The 20,793-nt window shown below is 34.5% G+C and overlaps 1 protein-coding gene across 3 annotated transcripts in view; it reads right to left on the bottom strand.

Moving 5' to 3' along the window:
* LOC150103276 (protein O-mannosyl-transferase Tmtc3-like) overlaps nucleotides 1-20,793 on the bottom strand; it is a 267,650-nt gene that overhangs the window by 12,089 nt on the left and 234,768 nt on the right. For all 3 annotated transcript variants that reach the window (XM_090397332.1, XM_090397333.1, XM_090397331.1), the window contains exons 12-18: nucleotides 13,594-13,731; nucleotides 11,395-11,488; nucleotides 9,520-9,651; nucleotides 7,030-7,112; nucleotides 2,967-3,039; nucleotides 2,463-2,549; nucleotides 1,092-1,165 (exon numbers count right to left, since the gene is read on the bottom strand). In XM_090397332.1, coding sequence (XP_090253458.1) covers nucleotides 1,092-1,165; nucleotides 2,463-2,549; nucleotides 2,967-3,039; nucleotides 7,030-7,112; nucleotides 9,520-9,651; nucleotides 11,395-11,488; nucleotides 13,594-13,731 — 681 coding nt within the window. The remainder of the gene's footprint in view (nucleotides 1-1,091; nucleotides 1,166-2,462; nucleotides 2,550-2,966; nucleotides 3,040-7,029; nucleotides 7,113-9,519; nucleotides 9,652-11,394; nucleotides 11,489-13,593; nucleotides 13,732-20,793) is intronic.

The following is a 20,793-nucleotide window of genomic DNA, read 5'->3' as shown; positions in this document are numbered from 1 at the left end:
AAAACAGTATCTCAAGTGTTGTCGTTGATTATGATTAATGATCTGTGATTAATGAATGTGATATAAAATAGGATATATAATACTTTATTATGATCATGTATATGATCGACTAATATTATATGTTCATTACAGAAAGATCATTATTTATTACTTTAGATATGTGGTAGTCGATATAACATTACATCAGTACTGTGGATGGATTAAAGACTTTTGTTTTATTATTTTATGCTTTAACATAGTCTCGAAATTCTCTAGTAGCGAACTTCAGGATAGAATTATGTCAGGTTTGTTTAGATTCCATCTATATGGAAAAGAAACGTCAGCATGGGGGATTATCACACTCATAATTAACAAAATCGTACAGCGAAAAGCTACGTGATATACTTAACTGTTAGTCCCCCCCCCTCTTCTAGAAGTAAATCAAGACTGATGTAATTGCTTATTCAAATTATTATTCTTATTATTATAATAAGAATTTCTCAAATAGTTTATTAAGAGAGATCATGGGTATGTTTTGGATGACTCAGAGTGATTCTTAGATCAATCTTCCAGATTTAAATAATTTTTAATCAAATCAAATCACGTTTCCCATTAGATGAATCATGCATCATTTTAATATTCTTCTCTTCTTATTGAGACCACACAAAATGATTATGTAATGTGGTGCTTTTTTTAAATCCAAAGTGGTAATGATATCACTTGAAAAATTGCGACAAAAAAAACTACTTGCTAAAACAAGAACTTAAAAGCATGCGCTGAAACATGTTTTATGTAAATTTAATTTGAAAAGTATTTCTATTAACAGGTACAAAGTATGTGTATATAGAGTGGTTATACAAGAACATCGCTATTTATCCTTTTTTTATTTTTAATTTCACTATTATTTATTTCTACGACTTATTATGTTTAATTTGAAATAACCAACAGCTTCTAAAATTAAAATTGTTTAAAATAAGGAGCGCAAAGTAAATTTTTAATAAACTAAGTCCTCAACTTGTTTTCTCTCGTCATATCATGACGTCCATTTAACATTAAATAGATGATAAACTATTACAGCATTATAAAATAGTGTAAAGAAAATATATGCTCACCTGTCTCGCGCCAGATTTTTATGAAGTGACATGCCAGATTCTTGGATTAGGATGGCAGAAAAGACCAGTGACTTCTGGAAATAGAAAATCGTAAAAATCAGATTAACAACAGAACATGTCAACGCAAACTATCATAGTGAAAATGTGTGAAATGATCTTTTGCTTGAAAGACAACAATTAATTTGTTAAAAACTAGACTGCGTAGTCCTGAAAGCAATTCCATAAAATGGGTTACTATTTTAAATATCACTTCCTCAAAAATTAGGATCTGGTGGATTGTTTTGATTAAGCCAAAGAAACGAAAGCTTTTCAATTGCGCATGTTTTCGGTTTATATGTTTATGGAGGGGAAGAGAAAGTCTAGCTTCCAGTAGTGAAATACCCTGCCACCTTCTTACGATAAACAGCAGTTGCCCCATGATATTACAGATCGATAGAATTATTGTTGAACAGAAGTGTTGGATGGTGCAAGGAACTCTCGTGTTTTGCCGAGAAAGGTGTTTGGAGTTGTATTCTTACACAACTAGGAAATAATATACTTGAGTGAAATAGAAAATCTTTAGAAATAACGTAAACCACATGATCAAAGCATCTTTATGAGCGCAGTACTAATAGCATCTTCACTTACTTTAGAGTACGGCTACTTCGTTAAGGACCGAAGATCCAAAGCGTCATGAGGACCGTAGGTCAGAAGGGTATCTTTGGTCATTTCTTTATTATTATTTGAATTATTTGCTACTTAAAGTTGATTAATACATTTGGTTTGTTTAGTACTATTTCTATTGAATGGAAGATTACTAATTGGGTGTTTAATTGAGCATGAATACTCATGCTGTGATGAGCAAATTGTTCTAAATTCAGTCTCTTTGCCTTGACTGGTGTATTTTTTGTTAATGTAAACAAGTAATGACATTTTCGATGGTACTAAACAATCGCATCTGTTGAAGATCCTTATTAACGTGTGCCCATAAGTAATTTTTAAATATCTTAATCATTACTGCTTGTAGCTTAACCTCGAGTGATTTCTATAAATAGCTAAACGTGTAAATTAATTAAAAAAGAAATTAATTAGGTCCTTTACTCAGTTATTTTATTTCAGAATTAAAAAAAAAAGTCTCGTTTCAGATTATTTCAAGCGGTAATTATTTCAATTTAGGATTAAGCTAAGAGTGCAGTTAAATATCATGTAAATGCCCAAGGCAAAGCAAATAAAGCTTCCTGTACATCCCTCCGTCCCTTCCCCTTCACTTCCTTATTAAATACACCGTCTGAGGAGAAAATGCTTTCGTTGTTATTTTCAAAATTCAGCCTCTTAGGATAAGGTTTCCCGTTGCTTGAGTATTCGCGACGAAATATTGATCGGTCCGCTTACCTCATGATCCGGGTTGATTTCTAACGCCTTATTAAAAAGCTGCAGAGCTTCCTCACTCCTTCCTTGATCCATCAACACGACACCTAGCTGTAACAAAAAGAAATAAAAAGGGCGTTTCAAGAAATTTTCGGATTATATTTAAGAAGAGATTTTTTGGGAGCTTCAAACTCTGTGAAGCAAGAAGATATTTAGTATAAAAACTACATTTTCAAGTAACAGATCTGATAGCGTTATTTTTCTTTTCTCAGAAAACATGAATAGATTCACTTTTTTTATATTATTAGTGAAAAAAAAAAACGAGTAATAGCAAGATAGTTCGCATTCTTTCCTGTAGATGGCAGCTTGGCTACCGTTTAGCTAATTAGAATTAATTTAAACTGCATGCGTAGTTGTTGTACATTTAATTAGCAAATATCGAGAAATCATTAAATATTTATGACATTAATATATACTCTGCTAAATATATCTAGGCAATTAGCGTTGGATGAATTCAAATACACTCACGTTATAATAAAGGTCTGGATTGTTGTCATCATATTTGAGAGCCCTGTGGTACATAGCCTCTGCTTCTTTAGTCCTGCAATTAGAGTCAATGCGATAATCAATATTCATTTTTATTAAGTAGAAATAATATGCCTGAAATGACTGTTATTTGGTATTTTAAATAGAATGAAATATTTTATCATTGTTTTCGAATCTGTTTGAACTTTTGATGACACTGTTTGGTTTCAATGGCATTTCGACCGAAGCAATTAAGGCAATTAGACTAGCATAATACTATCCATAATACATAAAACTAGCATACGATTATCCGACATAATCTTAACTAAAGAAATGAACTAATTTTGACTAATGAATTAACTGGCCTTTATAGGGGAGAACTGTCCATCTTCAAAGAGATTCGAGAATCATAGGCTGAGTGCAAAGATGAATGAGTTAAACAATGAATTAGTCTTAACTCATTTCCATAGAGATTTAATTCGTTACCATAGAGACAAAGCAACAATGCGATCGAAATGGACAAAACCATTGTAGAATGGTTATAATCAAAATTAATTTTATTTTATAACCATAATAAACAGGGTTAGTAGACGGCAGGTTAGTCTAAATAACATGTTTAATATATAGGTGCATATAAAATATGCACCTATATTTTAAATGTCTAGTCTGTATATTTGGTTTTCTTTATTTCATTTCGTAATTATTTTGTTTTCGTAAAACTAGAAATATTTTTCATTGACTGTTGAGTATCACAAACAAGTCACTGCTGCCTTACGAGCCTCCTGATCCAGTACTCGTGAAATGTGGTCGTATAATGCTTTCTTAATATAAATAATAATAATAAACACTGCTCTTACAAGAACAGTAAGAAACCCTATTGAATTTCTTGTAAGGTTAAATAGAGATCATATGTTCACTCTAAATTAAACAAACAGGTTAATTAAAATTTTGAATAAATTATTATAACTGGATGGTTTAGTACGCAGCTACAGCCGTTAGCGAAACGACCAAATTGGCCTTTAGTGTGTGTGTGTGTTGGGGGGGAATATCCCCAACTTCGCGTATCTGACAAGATTGACTTCCCTTCTTGTCGAAGGTCCGCTGAGGGGAGAAGAAAGCAACTGGAAAATAACACCGGCAGTCCCAAACTGAGCCGGCTCAAGGTGACAAAGTGCGAATCGGTCAAAGTGGAGCGCACGCACGCACACACACACTCATTGATGTGAAGGCATCCCCGCTGGTGGCACAATGTTTGGGATGTAGGGGAGTGGGGAAGGGAAACACGGAGTGGGATTGCACTGAACGCTTGGGTGAAGAACGAGGGGCGAGGTAAATGGAAAGAAGGAAATAATTGATGACATTGCTTGAGAACAGGAAAAAAATATATAAAATAAAATGAAAGGGGACAAGTGGAAATACTTTAACATATCAATAAATTCGTGTAAATAGGCAAAGAACTCTTCATCACACTTTCACTGGAATCTGAAGAAAATGTTTGTGTTGTTAAAAAAAAAGAATACAAGAAAAAAGAAAACAGAGTTAGGCTAATTTGAATAATGGCCAAAATGCGTTAAGCTATGAGATCAGTGTATTATAGCGTTAAAAGAGTGTGTTCCCCGATTGGTTTCTCTGTTTGGCAGTATGAAATATCCTGGCAACCTCCATATGAGCAGGCTTAAAAGGAAGAAGAAAAAGAAGCATTTCAGAAATAGATACATGAATAAATTAGGAGAAATGAGATTGAATACATTAAGAGCTGTCCAACGAAATGTGAGATAAAAAATAAAATAATAATAAAAAAAACAGAGAATCTGTCTCTCAAAATGAGAGAGAGAGAGAGAGGTTGATTAATAAAATAACTAATTATTAATAACAGAAGGAATGAGTATATAAGATGCATTTTTCTTAACATTTATATTTAAGAGCATACGGAACAGTATTGTACAAATAACTAATTATATATTTATGCAAATGACGTAAATGACACATTTACGTAAATAAACAGGGCGTGATTCACTTCCCATGAAATTCTGGATTGCGAGTTGTCAACAAATATAATCTTATGCGGAATTATATAAAAATAATGACTTTGTTTTATGCACTTAAAATAATTTAATGAAGTGAATTTCTTTATAAAATTCATATCATTCATTGACTACATGACACTTATTAAAATAGGGATCAGAAACATTTTGTACTTGATCATATTCACATCAGGATTCAAAACAGGAACCGAACTACTACACAGAATGAGAGAGAGAGAGAGAGAGAGAGAGAGAGTAACTATAAAATTATTTATGCCTTAGTGCATTTTCGATTTTAAGATTTACAAAACGTAAGCAATACCAAATATAAATCTCAAAATCGAAAATAATTCTATCCTTCTATTTTATTTTATGTTTAAAATAGAACGTATTTTAGGTGTGTATTGATTTAATGTTTAGTTGACAAATCTTACTAAAGTCAGAGTTGATTTTTTTAATAATTTTAATATGTAATTCTATTCCTGTGTCTCTTTCAACTCTACACACCTAAAATTTTTGAATGATTACTTTGTTCAGTTATATCACCGGTAATTTAACCCTGCTTATGTTTATAAGTATTAAGAATATTAAAAAATATTAATTTAAAGTTTAATATAAATCGCAAATAATTTTCTAATGGTAGCAGTAAAAATTATGAATATCAGTTAAAAATCGACCACGGTATTAAAATATCGTAATTAAATCTGACACTAGAGGGCGTCATAGACTGATCAATCATAAACATCAGGAAATCGGATAATTGAACTGAAACATCCTATCAGATTGACGTAATTGGATATAGTTGTGGAATATCATAGTACTTCAGTAATTGGCAAGAACTTTAAGCTAACAACATACGAACATTTTTTTTTTTTTTTACTTAAAATTGCAATGATATTCATGTATTGGCGAGTAGAGTCCCCTGTTTACAGATTTTAAACCTAATTTTCTTTTCTTATACCAATTATTCTAAAATTCTTCAGCCATTTTATCAAATCCATATAAATTAATATAATTTCTCATGCAAATTAAAGCAGTTTTGGGGAAAAAATGCTATTTAATTTAAGAAAAAAAAGAAGAAGGAGACTGGGGGGGGGGGGGGGGGGAAACTGTCCAAGGGAGCTGCACCGATTTTTCGTTTCTTACTTTTCTTCTTAACGACTTTATTAGCTGCCTGTTATTTAAAGAATTCCCAGCGTCTCTTATTTGGCCAGCTACTGCCTTGCAAAGTAAAGAGAGCTGACGCCCTTATCCCCCTATGATCCCTTCTGATAATGAGATAACGTACGCAATTTAGTCCGTAATTGGTGTTTAGTTATTCCACGTGAATTTAACATTCCGAAAGAGCTTCACCGTCACATGAATACAAATTTCTTAATTTTATCTCCATTTCCAGTTTTGCTTAAACTCAATTCTCCTTAATTACTTCAAGGAATTCCACCATTCTTCCTATAAAAAGATAAACGTGGTCCGTAGAGTTTTCGAATTTTTTTTTTGGATAAATAAATATTCTACAGTGAATCAATTGTACTGTACTTTTCCCTTTCAGAAAATGTGAATGCATTAAGTTAAAACGAAATCGTCTTTCGATTTCAAGATTGCAGTTTTATTTGAAAAAAACTATTGATTTCTTATTTTATGTATTTAAGTTATTTATAACGATATTTAAATAACTTCAATTATTTAAATAACTTAAGTTAGTTAAAAGTTATTTATGAATTTAAAATGAAATAAATTATAGATCCAGCCATATTTTATACCCAAGCATAGAAAGAAATTTTAGAAAAAGTTCCGAAAATGACTTTATTTTTAAGTATGATTTCCACTCCACTAATGTATATTTATATGCAGTATTCAAATGATGCTTTGTTATTGGTTATATTTAGCGCATGCTAAATATCGACATCGATATTTATATTAAACATCGACGATGTCATCTTTCAATTTATATTTATAGACCCCCAAACAGAGTCATAGAATAGAACTCAGATTGTAAAATTCTGTTCATAATATGCAGTCGAGAACTTTATATTTGTACTTACCGATTTAATTTTAGTAATACATCTCCTCTGTTTAAATATGCATCTGTAAAATCAGACCTCAATCGAATAGCTTCTCTGTACAACTGGTTTTAAAGACAAAAGAAATATAATAAGTATTTAGCAAAATATATATGTTAATGTATATTTGTAGTACTTCAGTATTTCTTTAAAAATATTATTTCATTAATAATTAATTTTAATAAAGAGTTTTAACATTTTTGAAAAGAAAAACAATTATTTAATTTGCAGATTTTTGTTAAAACACCATTTTTTTATTTTTATAAGTATTTACTTAATTGGATGCCGTAACACTATTGTAGACTTCCACACAGATGCAGATAAGGCAGAAGCCATACTTAAAAATCTTGAGGATCAGTGCAAACCATCTTATAACAACATTGATTTCAATCATCTGTATAAAATCCACAGACAGGTTAGACATGCACTAAACCTCCCGGATACCAGTGCTGATCATATTGCACCCGCATCACCTGTTGAATTATATGATATTATTAAAAAACTTAAGAACAATAAAGCTCCTGGACCAGACAGCATCTCAAACAGGGTGATCAAGCTGCTGCCTCGAAAAGCTATAGTGCATCTGACCAGTATAATAAATGCAATCTTAAGACTTCACTATTTTCCTTCCACCTGGAAACTGGCTGATGTGATTCCTATACATAAGCCAGGCAAAGACCCACACTTACCGCAGAATTATCGTCCAATCAGTCTCATCTCCAACCTGGGTAAGATTGCAGAGAAGGTCATCCTCTCACGACTCCAAACCTCAATAAATGACCTAAACATCCTCCCTAAAGAACAGTTTGGTTTTCGGCAACACCATAGTACTACCCAGCAAATCCATAGAATTGTGGAATATATCATCACCAGCTACAACTGGCGCCAGTACACAGGAGCTGTTTTCCTAGACCTATCTAAAGCATTTGATAAAATCTGGCATTTTGGACTCCTGCACAAACTTATCTCAGCCGGCATCTCACTAAAAATGGTTCATCTAATCCGTTCATATCTTCAGAATAGAACAATGCAAGTTAAAATTAACGGTTCTATATCGTCCCAGCGCCATATCTTTGCTGGAGTGCCATAGGGATCTCTACTGGCTCCATTGCTGTTTTCTGTATACATGTCAGACATCCCTCACAATCCGATGACTTCCATTTTAGCGCTGTATGCGGACGATACGGCAATACTAACCAGATCCCTCAGACCCCACTTCGTTACTAGAAAGCTTCAAGAAAACATTCTAAAGCTGGAGGGTTGGTTCTCTAGGTGGAGATTGGAAGTCAACCCCCTGAAAAGCTCAGCGGTTCTTTTCTCAAAAAGGCCAATGTCTCCTGCAGGAGATGTGTTACTATTCAATACTAAAATTCCCTGGCAGACAGAAACAAATTACCTGGGTGTAATTCTCGACAAAAAGCTATCTTTCAACCAACATATCAAGTCTGCATGTGCAAAAGCATCTAAAGCCATAGCTCAGATTTACCCGCTAATTAATAGAAATAGCAAGCTCAGCAACAGAATCAAATTGCAACTTTACCAGATGACGATTCGTCCCATAATCACCTATGCCTCTCCAGCCTGGAGCCACACCTCTAACGCTAACATTATCAAGATTCAGCGTGTGCAGAACAAGTGCTTGAGAATGATTCTGAACGCCCCGTGGTATGTTAGAAACAGCCAGCTCCATAGAGACACAAATATTCCATATATTCTCTCTTATCTACAATCCTTAGCTTCCAAGTTTTTTCTAAAGACGTCCACACACCCCAATGATTTGATTCAACAAGCTGCAGCATATGAGCCAACGGACATATTCAAATATAGAAGACCAAAAACTATATTAGCCTCCTATAACGATGCATAATCTCCATGCCCATTCAGGGCGAGCAAACTGCTCGTAAATTTTACCCTCACTGTAACCACGACAGATAGCGGGGAATATGAAAAGCATCTTGCTTCACCCTTAAAGACATAAATGTCAATTGTCAATTGTCAATATTGTAGACTTCGGTAGTTCTTATGACTTAGATATTAGTTTAGTTTTTTTAAGTTAATCAGTTAAGGAAGGTTGAAACTATTTTGTAATTAGCGAATTGGTTTTCTCTAATTATCAGTTCAACTTCTTCCATCACTTTAAAACAGTGTTTCTCAACGTGGGGCGTACGCCCCCATAGGAAGTAATTTGAAAATGTACATGTACATATTTATATTATACTTTTTCAGAACTTAGCTGACTATTATGCTAGAGGGGGGGGGTATCAAAATCTTTGAGACGTTGAGGTGGGGCATGATCCAAAAAACGTTGAGAAACACTGCTTTAAAACATGTAATATAGTGTGAACATAGGTAACAAATCGCGACAAAATAAAACGGCTGCAGATCATTCTGCCACCTGGTGGCACTTCATGTAACCTCGCTAAATATTTCAAAAAAACGTACTTAACAAAAAGCAACATCATTATTACTTACAGCATCTGCTTCTTCTAAACGACTATCGTTTTGGGAAATTAAAAATGCCAAATTTAGAAACAACTGAAGATGACTTGGAGTGACATGTAGATCACGCTCATGTATTTCGGGCTGAGGAAGTAAAGCTTTGGCCTGAAAATAAAAAACGAAAATTCGATTCTAAGAAAGTTATTTCATTACCTGCTGTAACGATTGGTAATAGGACAGGTTAAAGGATCTGAAATTTGTACTAAGCATGCAATGGTGGAGCAGGAGGAATAGATGAAAAGTTAGATTCATTTCCCCTCCCTGCTGAGAAAAAATGCATCACGCAACCAGATCTTTAGAAACACTTTTAGAAAGAGTACTCTTCTAACTGAAAACCATAAATCATTGGTTACACAATCTTGACGACAAACACCGACAAACGTTACTCGAAGTTTGTCGTTGTGGTTGTGTAAAGTGATGATTTATGTCTGAATCTGGCCGGGGAAAAAAAAAAAAAAAAAAAAAAAAAAAAAAAAAAAGCTTTTTTTTTTTGAAGAACATTTTGTCTTGACTGCGAATTTTTTCTCATTTTTATAATCGTCAAAAATATCCTTAATATGGCTGAGATTTAATAGAGCGAGTGTTGAAAAATGGATGAATTCGATGACCGGTTTCTATAGATTTTCAACTTCGTTAAGAGAATGCAACCGTCTGGTAGGGAGAAAAAAAAAAAAAACTCCGGAAATGTATCAATAATGCATTGCTTTCGGCGTATTGTATTGAAAATAATTTATATATCCATCAGTTTCTTGTATCATCTGCAGTTTTTCACATGATTTTACTCAATGTACAGACATTTTTACTACAACCTATGAAATAATGGAACAGATCGTTTCACTGTTGTAGCGTTGGACTTTCATTCTTTTTTTATTATTATTAGGAACAATATTCAGCACGCAGATATGCAAGATTTCTTTCTTCCACTAAATAGCGGATCATATTATCTTTTATTATACAATAACAATTTTAGTTACTTACATAGGGTCGTAAAAATATCGAGCTTTAACTACATATGCACATTTGGTACACATTGTACAGTTTTTCTCGTCTGCTTATCTTTTCGGTTCATATTTTTAAGTCTTTTATTTAACCTATCAGTCTGCATATTACCACAAGAACAGTAATTGTATTGTATTATTTTTACCATCTTATATATATATATATATATATATATATATCACTTGTACTGTTGTAATACTTGTGTTGACTCACTATTGTATCATATTATAATTTGTACTACTTCTTCAGTGTAAATAGATACAATATAATATAAGACATTACAAAATGCAAGATGACATTTAGTTTATTTAGCATTTAGTTCATGACGTAAGTTCCTTAGTCTTTTTTTTTCTTTAATATATAATTTGAAGATGAAGATACAGATTTTATATCGGCAGGCAATTTATAATAACTGCTAGTGGCTATAATAAAGAATATTGTAAGAATTTGTGGAATTACTCTGTAGGCTGTCGGTACTGATGACCAAATTTTTCAATAATAGTTTTTGGCGATGAAGTACCGTATTTTATTTGCTAAAAATGTAACGCGGGAATGTCCCTTCGGATTGCTGTCGATATGTGGACCGAGGTATTTAAGGAGTTTTTATATTATTAATTTTCATTGACCTGCTTGCTTGCTAAATCAATCTAAGTCCGATTGATAGATTGCGATTTAGCTTATATATATATATTTTTCTATAGTTTTAATTCGTTTTGATTTATTCATTAAAGTTTTATTTCGACAAAACAGAGTTCATTTTTTTATTTTTTTACATCACGTTAGAAGCTAAGCTGTTTTAACATCTTTCAAAGGGATCTTAAATGTTAATCTAAACCTTAATTTACTAACCTGAAGATAAACTTCTTCAGCTTTCTGATATCTTCTAAGCGTTGTAAGGACTCTTCCAAGATTCAAGTATCCTCTGACATCGTCTGCTTGGATCCTACCAAGAGTACAAAACAAAGAAAGAGACTTAAAATCCACGAATGCGTCTCGCAAAAGACATCAAAACGAAGACCCGATATCGATAACATAAGACTAGGTAAGACATTGAGGAACGAAGGTGTAAGTAGCAATTAGACGTCGCCACTCGTGTCATACTGGGATATAATTAGCAAATTATGCATCGCCACTTGTGTGTTATCAGCAGGAGAGCACCCAATGTTATTAATATGCAAAGCGGCTTCAGTGTAAGATGCATTCATTTTAAAGGAAACGGAATTCAAATGCGTGGACAAGTAATAGCAAATAATAAGAAAGTGCGTAAGGAGAAACAGGAAAGTAAGACAAGATTATCATGAACGCAACGGGGAAAAATAATAACACAAATGCATAATTTCAAATACAGATAAAAATCAGTAAACTATTATTCTGCTTAAGTTTCGTATTTATTATTGACTATCTTATTTTATATTTTTCTTTTCTTGCTTAGTTAAGTTTTTTTCTTATTTTTCTTTGCTACTTATTATCTTGCTCTTTCTAAGTATCGTTTTCTTTCTTACATTTTCTTTTGTTAATCTTGCTTTCTTTATGAGTATTCTTTTCTCTTTTTTTTTTTGGAAACCAGTTCTCTTTTCCACTATTTTTTCTTTCTATCATTTCTTTCTTTCTTTGTATACTTTTTCTTTCCTTTCTTGCTTATGCTGCATTGTCTTTTATAGGACGGTTGTCTTCTCTCTTTCTCTCTCTCTCTCATAATATACAACACTCCGTTTAATAATAACGTTAAGATATTTGCCCTTTTGTTTGAAATAAACTGGGTTCGAATCCCATCTAAAACATGACGATCCTCTATAAGGGCTTTTCGATTAAAAGTGATTTAGTGGAATGTTACTTATAATCAGGGACGGCTCATGCATAGGCACTGCGGAACTGCAGCAACCCCAATTTTTCTCGATATATAAATATATTTATTAATTTATTTATATTTGCTTGTAATATTTAATTTTATCATCAACAATCCTACGCAATTCTCTTGTTTTGTATAAAAAAATAAGAAAAATCCATCTCGTAGCATTTAGGAGGGCGAAGGACACTAGCAGCACTGTGTTTACTACAGTGTCCTATTGCTACGTGCGCAAGCATATGCACATCATAGTGAGATGCGAGCTATTAGCGTAATGCGGCACTGTCTGTCGCGCAGTTCCACTGTTGTTTATATGCAGTTTACGCCAGTAGTAGAGTGTTCGTAGTTCGTAGACATTACAATTAAAGGCTTTAATTGTAATGTCCAAAAATTGTAAATCCATTGCATTCCTTTAATTACAATTAAAGGAATGGATTTTATTTTTAAGTAATTTTGAATTATACCAAACTGTATAATTTTATCGATAATAAACAATATTTTTTCATGTTTAATTTTTACCATAATTTTGATATTTTATCCAAACATGTATACACTGTACTTACAGTGTTGCCCAAAAAGTTGTGCATTCTACCCCATCATGTATCAGTGGATTTCTTTCAACCAACTGTCCACTGTAACACAGCTGCAGAGAGTTGTACTAAGACATTACATATTAACTAACCTTTATACCTTCGGTTTCCATGGAACTACTAAATGCAAACATCACACGATCCAAAACTACTCACATTCTACTTATGTAAAACTTAAGCATTTTGATGACTATTTTGGTGAAGGACCGGCCAAAATGTCATTGTACGTTTATCATCAATAAGCGGAAAGTCCAACTAAGAGAGTGGTATTACTAATCCTTGTCTACAATAGTCCCACGCTGTATCAAGGATGTCAGAAACAGAAGTGTCCGAATATTTGCAGCGAAGTATTCTATATAAATCCTTTGATTTTCAGTGTTTCTCTCTTGCGCCACAACACTATTGGAAATGATAATAAATGTGCTTAAAAATAGCTGCCAATGTTTTTTTTTCCCTTTTTCCAAAGAATTTATTTTGTGTTCATATCCAGTTCTCAAAATATCTTTATTTTTTTCTCCAAATCTCTGGTACCACTACGTCCTACCAAAATACCAAAAAACGTTACGAAATAGAAAACTACTGGTATTTTAAAAACCTTGAAATGAAACTCACCTAATAGCATCTCTATAACATCTGATGGCTTCCTCTTGCCTGTTGAGGGACTCGAGAACTTGACCCATGTTATTAAAAAGTTTGGCGTTCCTCTGATTCACTGCAAGGGCTGAACTGTACAAAGAATATTCAGAATGCCTAAAAAATAATAACGTTTAATGGTTTATATTAAAAACAATCATTAAAATAACCTTTAAATATTGAAAATGACAAAAAGAAATTACAGACGATTTATACACCTTTTAATAAAATATATAAGTTTTAGCTATATACAGGATTGTATTTGTATAAACGGTTTAGCTACACAGGATTAAACCATGCTGTTGTGGCTGGACCTACCGAAGCAACTCATCTCAGTACATCTGGCACTGCTGATATCCCGGATATAGCCATCCTGCAAGACATTAAACTACAGTACAGCCTTACATCACTAAACGAGCTGTCGTCGGATCACAACCCAATTCTACTGCAATTGGGAGAACAAGAATGCCTGTCTCCTCCTTCTCATTCAGGCATATCGTGGGAGAGATTGTCTAAAGCACTTCGGGATCAAATAGGACCCGTCCCTCACATATGCACACCAGAAGATGTGGAATCTGCAGTGACTAGCCTCACCCAACAGATTAAGTCCGCTGTAATGGTTGCATCCTACCAGAAACCTGTTTCCAAGCCTGATCGTTTGCCTGAGGACACTATGGACCTGATCAGAGAGAAGAGCAGAGCTAGGAAGAGATTTCATAACACTCGCGCACCTCAGGATAAGACAGTGCTTAACAGATTGAATGGAGCAGTAAGAGATGCACTTAAAACACATAGAAACGAAGTTTGGGATAAAAAGTTAGCCTCTATCTCACTTATTGATCATCTATCTGGGGGCCTACTGAGAAACATCAAAAATAAAAACAGATCCCTCCCCCTATAATCTCAAACCAGGGCCTAGTCCACACAGATGCAGATAAGGCAGAAGCCATACTTAAAAATCTTGAGGATCAGTGCAAACCTTCTTATAACAACATTGATTTCAATCATCTGTACAAAATCCACAGACAGGTTAGGCATGCACTAAACCTCCCGGATACCAGTGCTGATCATATGGCACCCGCATCACCTGTTGAATTATATGATATTATTAAAAAACTTAAGAACAATAAAGCTCCTGGACCAGACAGCATCTCAAACAGGGTGATCAAGCTGCTGCCTCGAAAAGCTATAGTGCATCTGACCAGTATAATAAATGCAATCTTAAGACTTCACTATTTTCCTTCCACCTGGAAAATGGCTGATGTGATTCCTATACATAAGCCAGGCAAAGACCCACACTTACCGCAGAATTATCGTCCAATCAGTCTCATCTCCAATCTGGGTAAGGTTGCAGAGAAGGTCATCCTCTCACGACTCCAAACCTCAGTAAATGACCTAAACATCCTCCCTAAAGAACAGTTTGGTTTTCGACAACACAATAGTACGACCCAGCAAATCCACAGAATTGTCGAATACATCACCACCAGTTACAACTCGCGCCAGTGCACAGGCGCTGTTTTCCTAGACCTGTCCAAAGCATTTGAAAAAATCTGGCATTTTGGACTCCTGCACAAACTTATCTCAGCCGGTATCTCACTAAAAATGGTTCATCTAATCCGTTCATATATTCAGAATAGATCAATGCAAGTTAAAATTAACGGTTCTACATCGTCCCAGCGCCATATCTTTGCTGGAGTAGTGCCGCAGGGATCTCTACTGGCTCCATTGCTGTTCTCTATATACATGTCAGACATCCCACACAATCCGATGACTTCCATTTTAGCACTGTATGCGGACGATACGGCAATACTAACCAGATCTCTCAGACCCCACTTCGTTACCAGAAAGCTTCAAGAAAACATTCTAAAGCTGGAGGGTTGGTTCTCCAAGTGGAGATTGGAAGTCAACCCCCTGAAAAGCTCAGCGGTTCTTCTCTTCTCAAAAAGGCCAATGTCTCCTGCAGGAGATGTGTTACTATTCAATACTAAAATTCCCTGGCAGAAAGAAAACAAATTACCTGGGTGTGATTCTAGACAAAAAGCTATCTTTCAACCAACATATCAAGTCTGCATGTGCAAAAGCATCTAAAGCCATAGCTCAGATCTATCCGCTAATTAATAGAAATAACAAACTCAGCATCAGAATCAAATTGCAGCTATACCAGATGATGATTCCTCCTATAATCACCTATGCCTCTCCAGCCTGGAGCCACACCTCTAATACTAACATTATTTAGATACAGCGAGTGCAGAACAAGTGCTTGAGAATGATTTTGAACGCCCCGTGGTATGTTAGAAACAGCCAACTCCACAGAGACACAAATATTCCCTATATTCTCTCTTATCTACAATCCTTAGCTTCCAAATTTTTTCTAAAGACGTCCACACATCCCAACGATTTGGTTCAACAAGCTGCAGCATACGAGCCAACGGACATATTTAAATATAGAAGACCAAAAACTATATTAGCCTCCTATAGCGATACATAATCTCCATGCCCATTCAGGGCGAGCAAACTGCTCGTAAATTTTACCCTCACTGTAACCACGACAGATAGCGGGGAATATGAAAAGCATTTTGCTTCACCCTTAAAGAATAAATGTCAATTGTCAATTGTAAAAAGTTTAAAGACTTTAAGTACGTCAGTGTAAAACTTGGTTACATTTCATTTTTTAGAGTTTGTTTACTGATTCCAAAAAAATAGGAAAGATTAAGTCAAGTGGAAAAATTAAGTTGTACGCAATAATTTTAATAGGTCCTTATTAACACTGATTTTTTGTTTCGTAGAATCTAAAGAACTGTTATAAAAATTCCTACATTGAACAGATAACTGCACCATACGCAGTTGGCTGTAACTTGTCATGTTTGGTGCAATATAAGCCACGCCTACTTTGTTCTCCATTGTTCATAATTAGAATAGACATATAAAAACTGCCCTACACAGAGATCCACTTCTCACTACCACGTTCGATGTATCTAAGTGTGTTTAGTGCGAGACATAGCAATCTTTACTCTGTAAGGAACACATCTGTCTAATTGAGATATGTAGTAGCTACCAATCCACACTTACTGTGTTATGGCGGTAATAAACAAATAAATAAGTGTTAAGAATATGCTACTGAATTGAAGAAATCAAATCAATTCACTATATATAATGTTTCTCAATCGTATATTGCTGTTAATGATTTCTGATAAAAATAAATCTCAGATTTTTTTTATGAGCTGATGATGATGATCGCAAGAGGAGTGTCGAAACGTTCATTGAGTATGCTCTATTGTCTTATATTAGATATATTAAAACTAGCCACAATCTTGTGCACTTCTATTTCTTATCTTTCCTATTACTCACACGTATTCAGGCTACACAAAAAAAGGTGGAGGGCAGGTTTGTCTTAGCTCTCGCTGATAGCCATGTGGCCGACTTTAATGGTCCATTCTTGGCGACAAATGTAAGTACCGAAAGACTGCTCTATTCCGTAATAGAATAGCCTTAGCGCTCCTTTCTTTTATTGTCACTTCTTCCCTTATCCAGACATCTTTAAAGGCGAATGACTCAGTTGCAGCAGGGGCCTCGATGCACCTGCTATAGCGCCGTTTAGTTTGATACAATTTCTCTGTAGCCGTATTTCCGCTTTAGTTGAAGTCACTCCCTCCCTTTACCCTTTCTATCTTTCTCTCTCTCTCTCTCAAAGAAGCTTCGCCTCAGGGCTGTAGTCCGAGAAAGGCTGTTACCCTGCTTTAAACAAGGGTATTTTCTCCGTTCCCTCTTCTGTTGCAATCTTTATTTCGTTTCCTCAAGAAAAGGTTGTTATTTTGGATCGCAGAGAGCACGCGAACATTCGGACACTTTCAGTCTTTTTGGAAATCTTTCGTTTCTTTCTCAGTCTAATTCCTGATTCAGCCTTCTTAAGATCCCTTCTCTGGCAAGTGCTCCACGAAAGAACCAAAAATACCCAAGGGCACAGACTCCCTCGATGCTTTTTTTTTTCGTAATCGATTGTGGAATAACAGGTACAAGTAGATTCATAAGAATTTCTTGACTCTTTGAGGAAATGTGAACGATTTTGGTCTAAAAAACATAACAGTAGAAAGCATGACAGGTCACCAGTTTGTTGCATTTCTCCCATTGTTAAAATATGCTTATTGTTAGTAACAGTTGGAACTCGTCACTGAAATATGTTTAAGAAATTCTTTTCTTTCTTTCAGTGAGAAATATAATCAACTAAATGCAAGTAAGGTGGACGTCTGTATGGTAAGATTTTGAAGTTATGAATTGCGATTTTGTTTTCCTATATGATAGTTCATGTTGTACAGATAATGACCATAATTCAGAAAATATAATTTAGTTGCATAATAAAATCAAGTGATATTTAATTAACTTCAATTTCCGTTTCAGATTTTATACGATAGATGAATAAATAGATGCAAGTATACAACAAGTGACACACTCTTGTGGCATAACCTATTAACATTTCGCTTAAATATAAAAATATCTACTTTGAATAGATTATTTCATCTGAAATGGCTTCGAAGGCAGATTAGGCTATACAACTACTGATTTCATAATACATTTCTTTTATAAAAGAAACGTATATCTCGATTGAACTAAATTCACCTTATAAAACTTTACAGTAAATAATATTGAATAGGGTATTAAATTAGATTTATTTGCTTATTTATAAAAGATTAAAATTAATATTTATTTAAATAATATGGAATAAAATCAAATCATGAAAACACACCTGAACTTTCGTGTAATTGAATAAATAAAATTATGATCTTCATATTATTCCTTCGACACCAATTTTTAACTTATATAATGTTTCCTAATATTGGGGAAAAAAAAAATAAAACGTATTATTATTACAATAATATTTGTATTATAGTTTTCCTGTTAAGAATTCCTGGAAAATGTAAATGTATGTTTACTATCCTCAAAATGTGATAGTATTTGCGCATGGAGTATGTGGACTTTATTGTACTTAACCTGAACTAAAACAATTGTTTATCAAAAAAAAAAAAAATACACATCACAGATCAGTAATGATGTTCAAAATATTGACCTAGGTTTGAATTCGTACCTTAAACCGTTCGCTTGTGATAAGCGTAACTTTATTAAGAACTGCAGTATGGAAAATTCAAATAAGTTTATTCGTGTTCATCGTCTGTTCACACTATGAAACTGTCTTTGATGTAATTTCAGATGACGACTGATATCCAATAACCACACTAGCCAGTTCAGCGTGCCTCTATGATGGCCGGCTGACCTGACCAAAGCAGTTACTATCGACGTCAGAAATTTGCTCATTCAAGTAAGGAATTCCTAGTGAAATGGGAGCGACTTATCACGCTGGTGGCGAGTCGCTCCCATTATTATCAATATCACACCACAGGAAAATCGACTTGAAAATGACTTTTACTGATCTATGTCTTCAAGTTTATAAATGGGCGTTTCTGATTTTATTTGTGAATAAACTTATAACTCGTCGGTGACCAAAATGTAGCGATGAAAGTAGGAATATACATCAAACCAAGGGCGTAATCCCGACTGCCTACCGATGCTCCCCATATTCAAGATGTCCAAAGTGAAGAATCACTTTGGACATCTTGAATTCTCTGGATGTGGATTTTTATTCATTTAGACAGGGGGAAATTCTTTTGATAATAACTAGTGGATTGTGCTGTGTCATTTGAATAATTCCCTCCTTCAACAAGGTCTTTCTCGCATCTGTTTGTGAACATTACGGGATACCAGTTGATCTGGCATTTTTGATCACAGAAGATCGATATTCCTGAAAAGCAACAGTTACATTAGAACACCTGTACACGCAACACACACACACACACACACACACACACACACACACACACACCTGTTTTTGTTATCAGTCAATAACTAATCCTCTTCAATATTTCAAGATCCAAGTCAATATTTTATAATCCAATCCAATCCCATATTCTCCAATTTCTGTAACAGCCTTCCATTCTGTATCTTGTAGAAGGCTAAGTAAAGTTCCAAAATATCATCGTGCATCCATTCCCCCTGGTCTAACTCAACGGTAACATCATTACAAAATGTAAGGAAGTTGCTTAAACATGACCTTCTCTTAATAAACCCATGTTGTTCATTGCGGAGTAAAGATTATCTGTCAACCCATTTCTGTACGCAAATAGTAAGCAAATTTTCCAAAACCTTCACCACCATTCTAGAGATACTCATAGGGCGATAGTTAGCCACATCAGTCTTTGTCTCACCCTTGTCATCATACATTCTTTCCACTCCTTTGGAATCTTCTTTGTGCTGAGACTCAAATTATACATCCAGGTCAAAGTCACAACCAGTTCAGCTGAACACTCTTTTTGCCTCAATGCTGATATCATATCAGAGCCAACTGCAGAATTCTTTTTCTCTTTATGCAACAGCTTTTTGTATCTCCTTCTCATATACAGTCATCCCTCGACTTACGTCCGGTTCCATTCCATCCGGCGGGATGTAAGTCGAGTCGGACGTAAGCCGATACATTAAATCAACAGCGTTATAGGGGTTAGGGACTTAACCGTAATAAGTCTACTGTTATTTTAATTTTTAAACCTTATTATAAAACTATACTATTTGTTACTGATACTATAAAACAGGAGAATAATCACCCAAATCTTCCTCATCCATATTAAATATTTGCTGTGGCAAATAATTTTCCTCCGTAATAATTTTATCCAATTTTTCCACAAACTCTTTGGCAGCTTTCTCAGCACTTGCAGATTCCCATACATTTTCGCATTATTCAAGCAGCGCAAAACGCTGCTTGAATCTCATGAACCAACCGGAAGAAGCGTTGAATTCGTAGTCATAATCGGGTTCTGCTTTCTCCTTCAGGGGGGGGGGGAGGTATGCGCTTTTAGTTCAGGTCCTCGTTAAGGTCGTCGATTTAATGGAAGCAGATCCTTCCACAGCTTCTACGATTTTATCCCTATTTTTCAAAATGGTCGTCACTGTAGAATAAGACCATCCGAAGTCACGTGCAATCATATTGACGGGCTTACCAGCTTTATGTTGCTTTATAACTTGCAACTTCGTTTCAAGATCAATTACCCCCCCCCCCCTCTCTCTTTTTCTGTGATTCTTCACTAGAATTTTTGCTTGTGCGTGTGGGGGCTATGTTGCACAAAACATTGCGAAATA

The sequence above is a fragment of the Typopeltis vanoorti genome, chromosome 9, assembly GCF_054136105.1.
Source record: "Typopeltis vanoorti isolate ZY-2024b chromosome 9, IOZ_Tvanoo_1.0, whole genome shotgun sequence".
NCBI lineage: Eukaryota > Metazoa > Arthropoda > Arachnida > Uropygi > Thelyphonidae > Typopeltis > Typopeltis vanoorti.
This window is presented reverse-complemented; position numbering and strand designations above follow the sequence as displayed.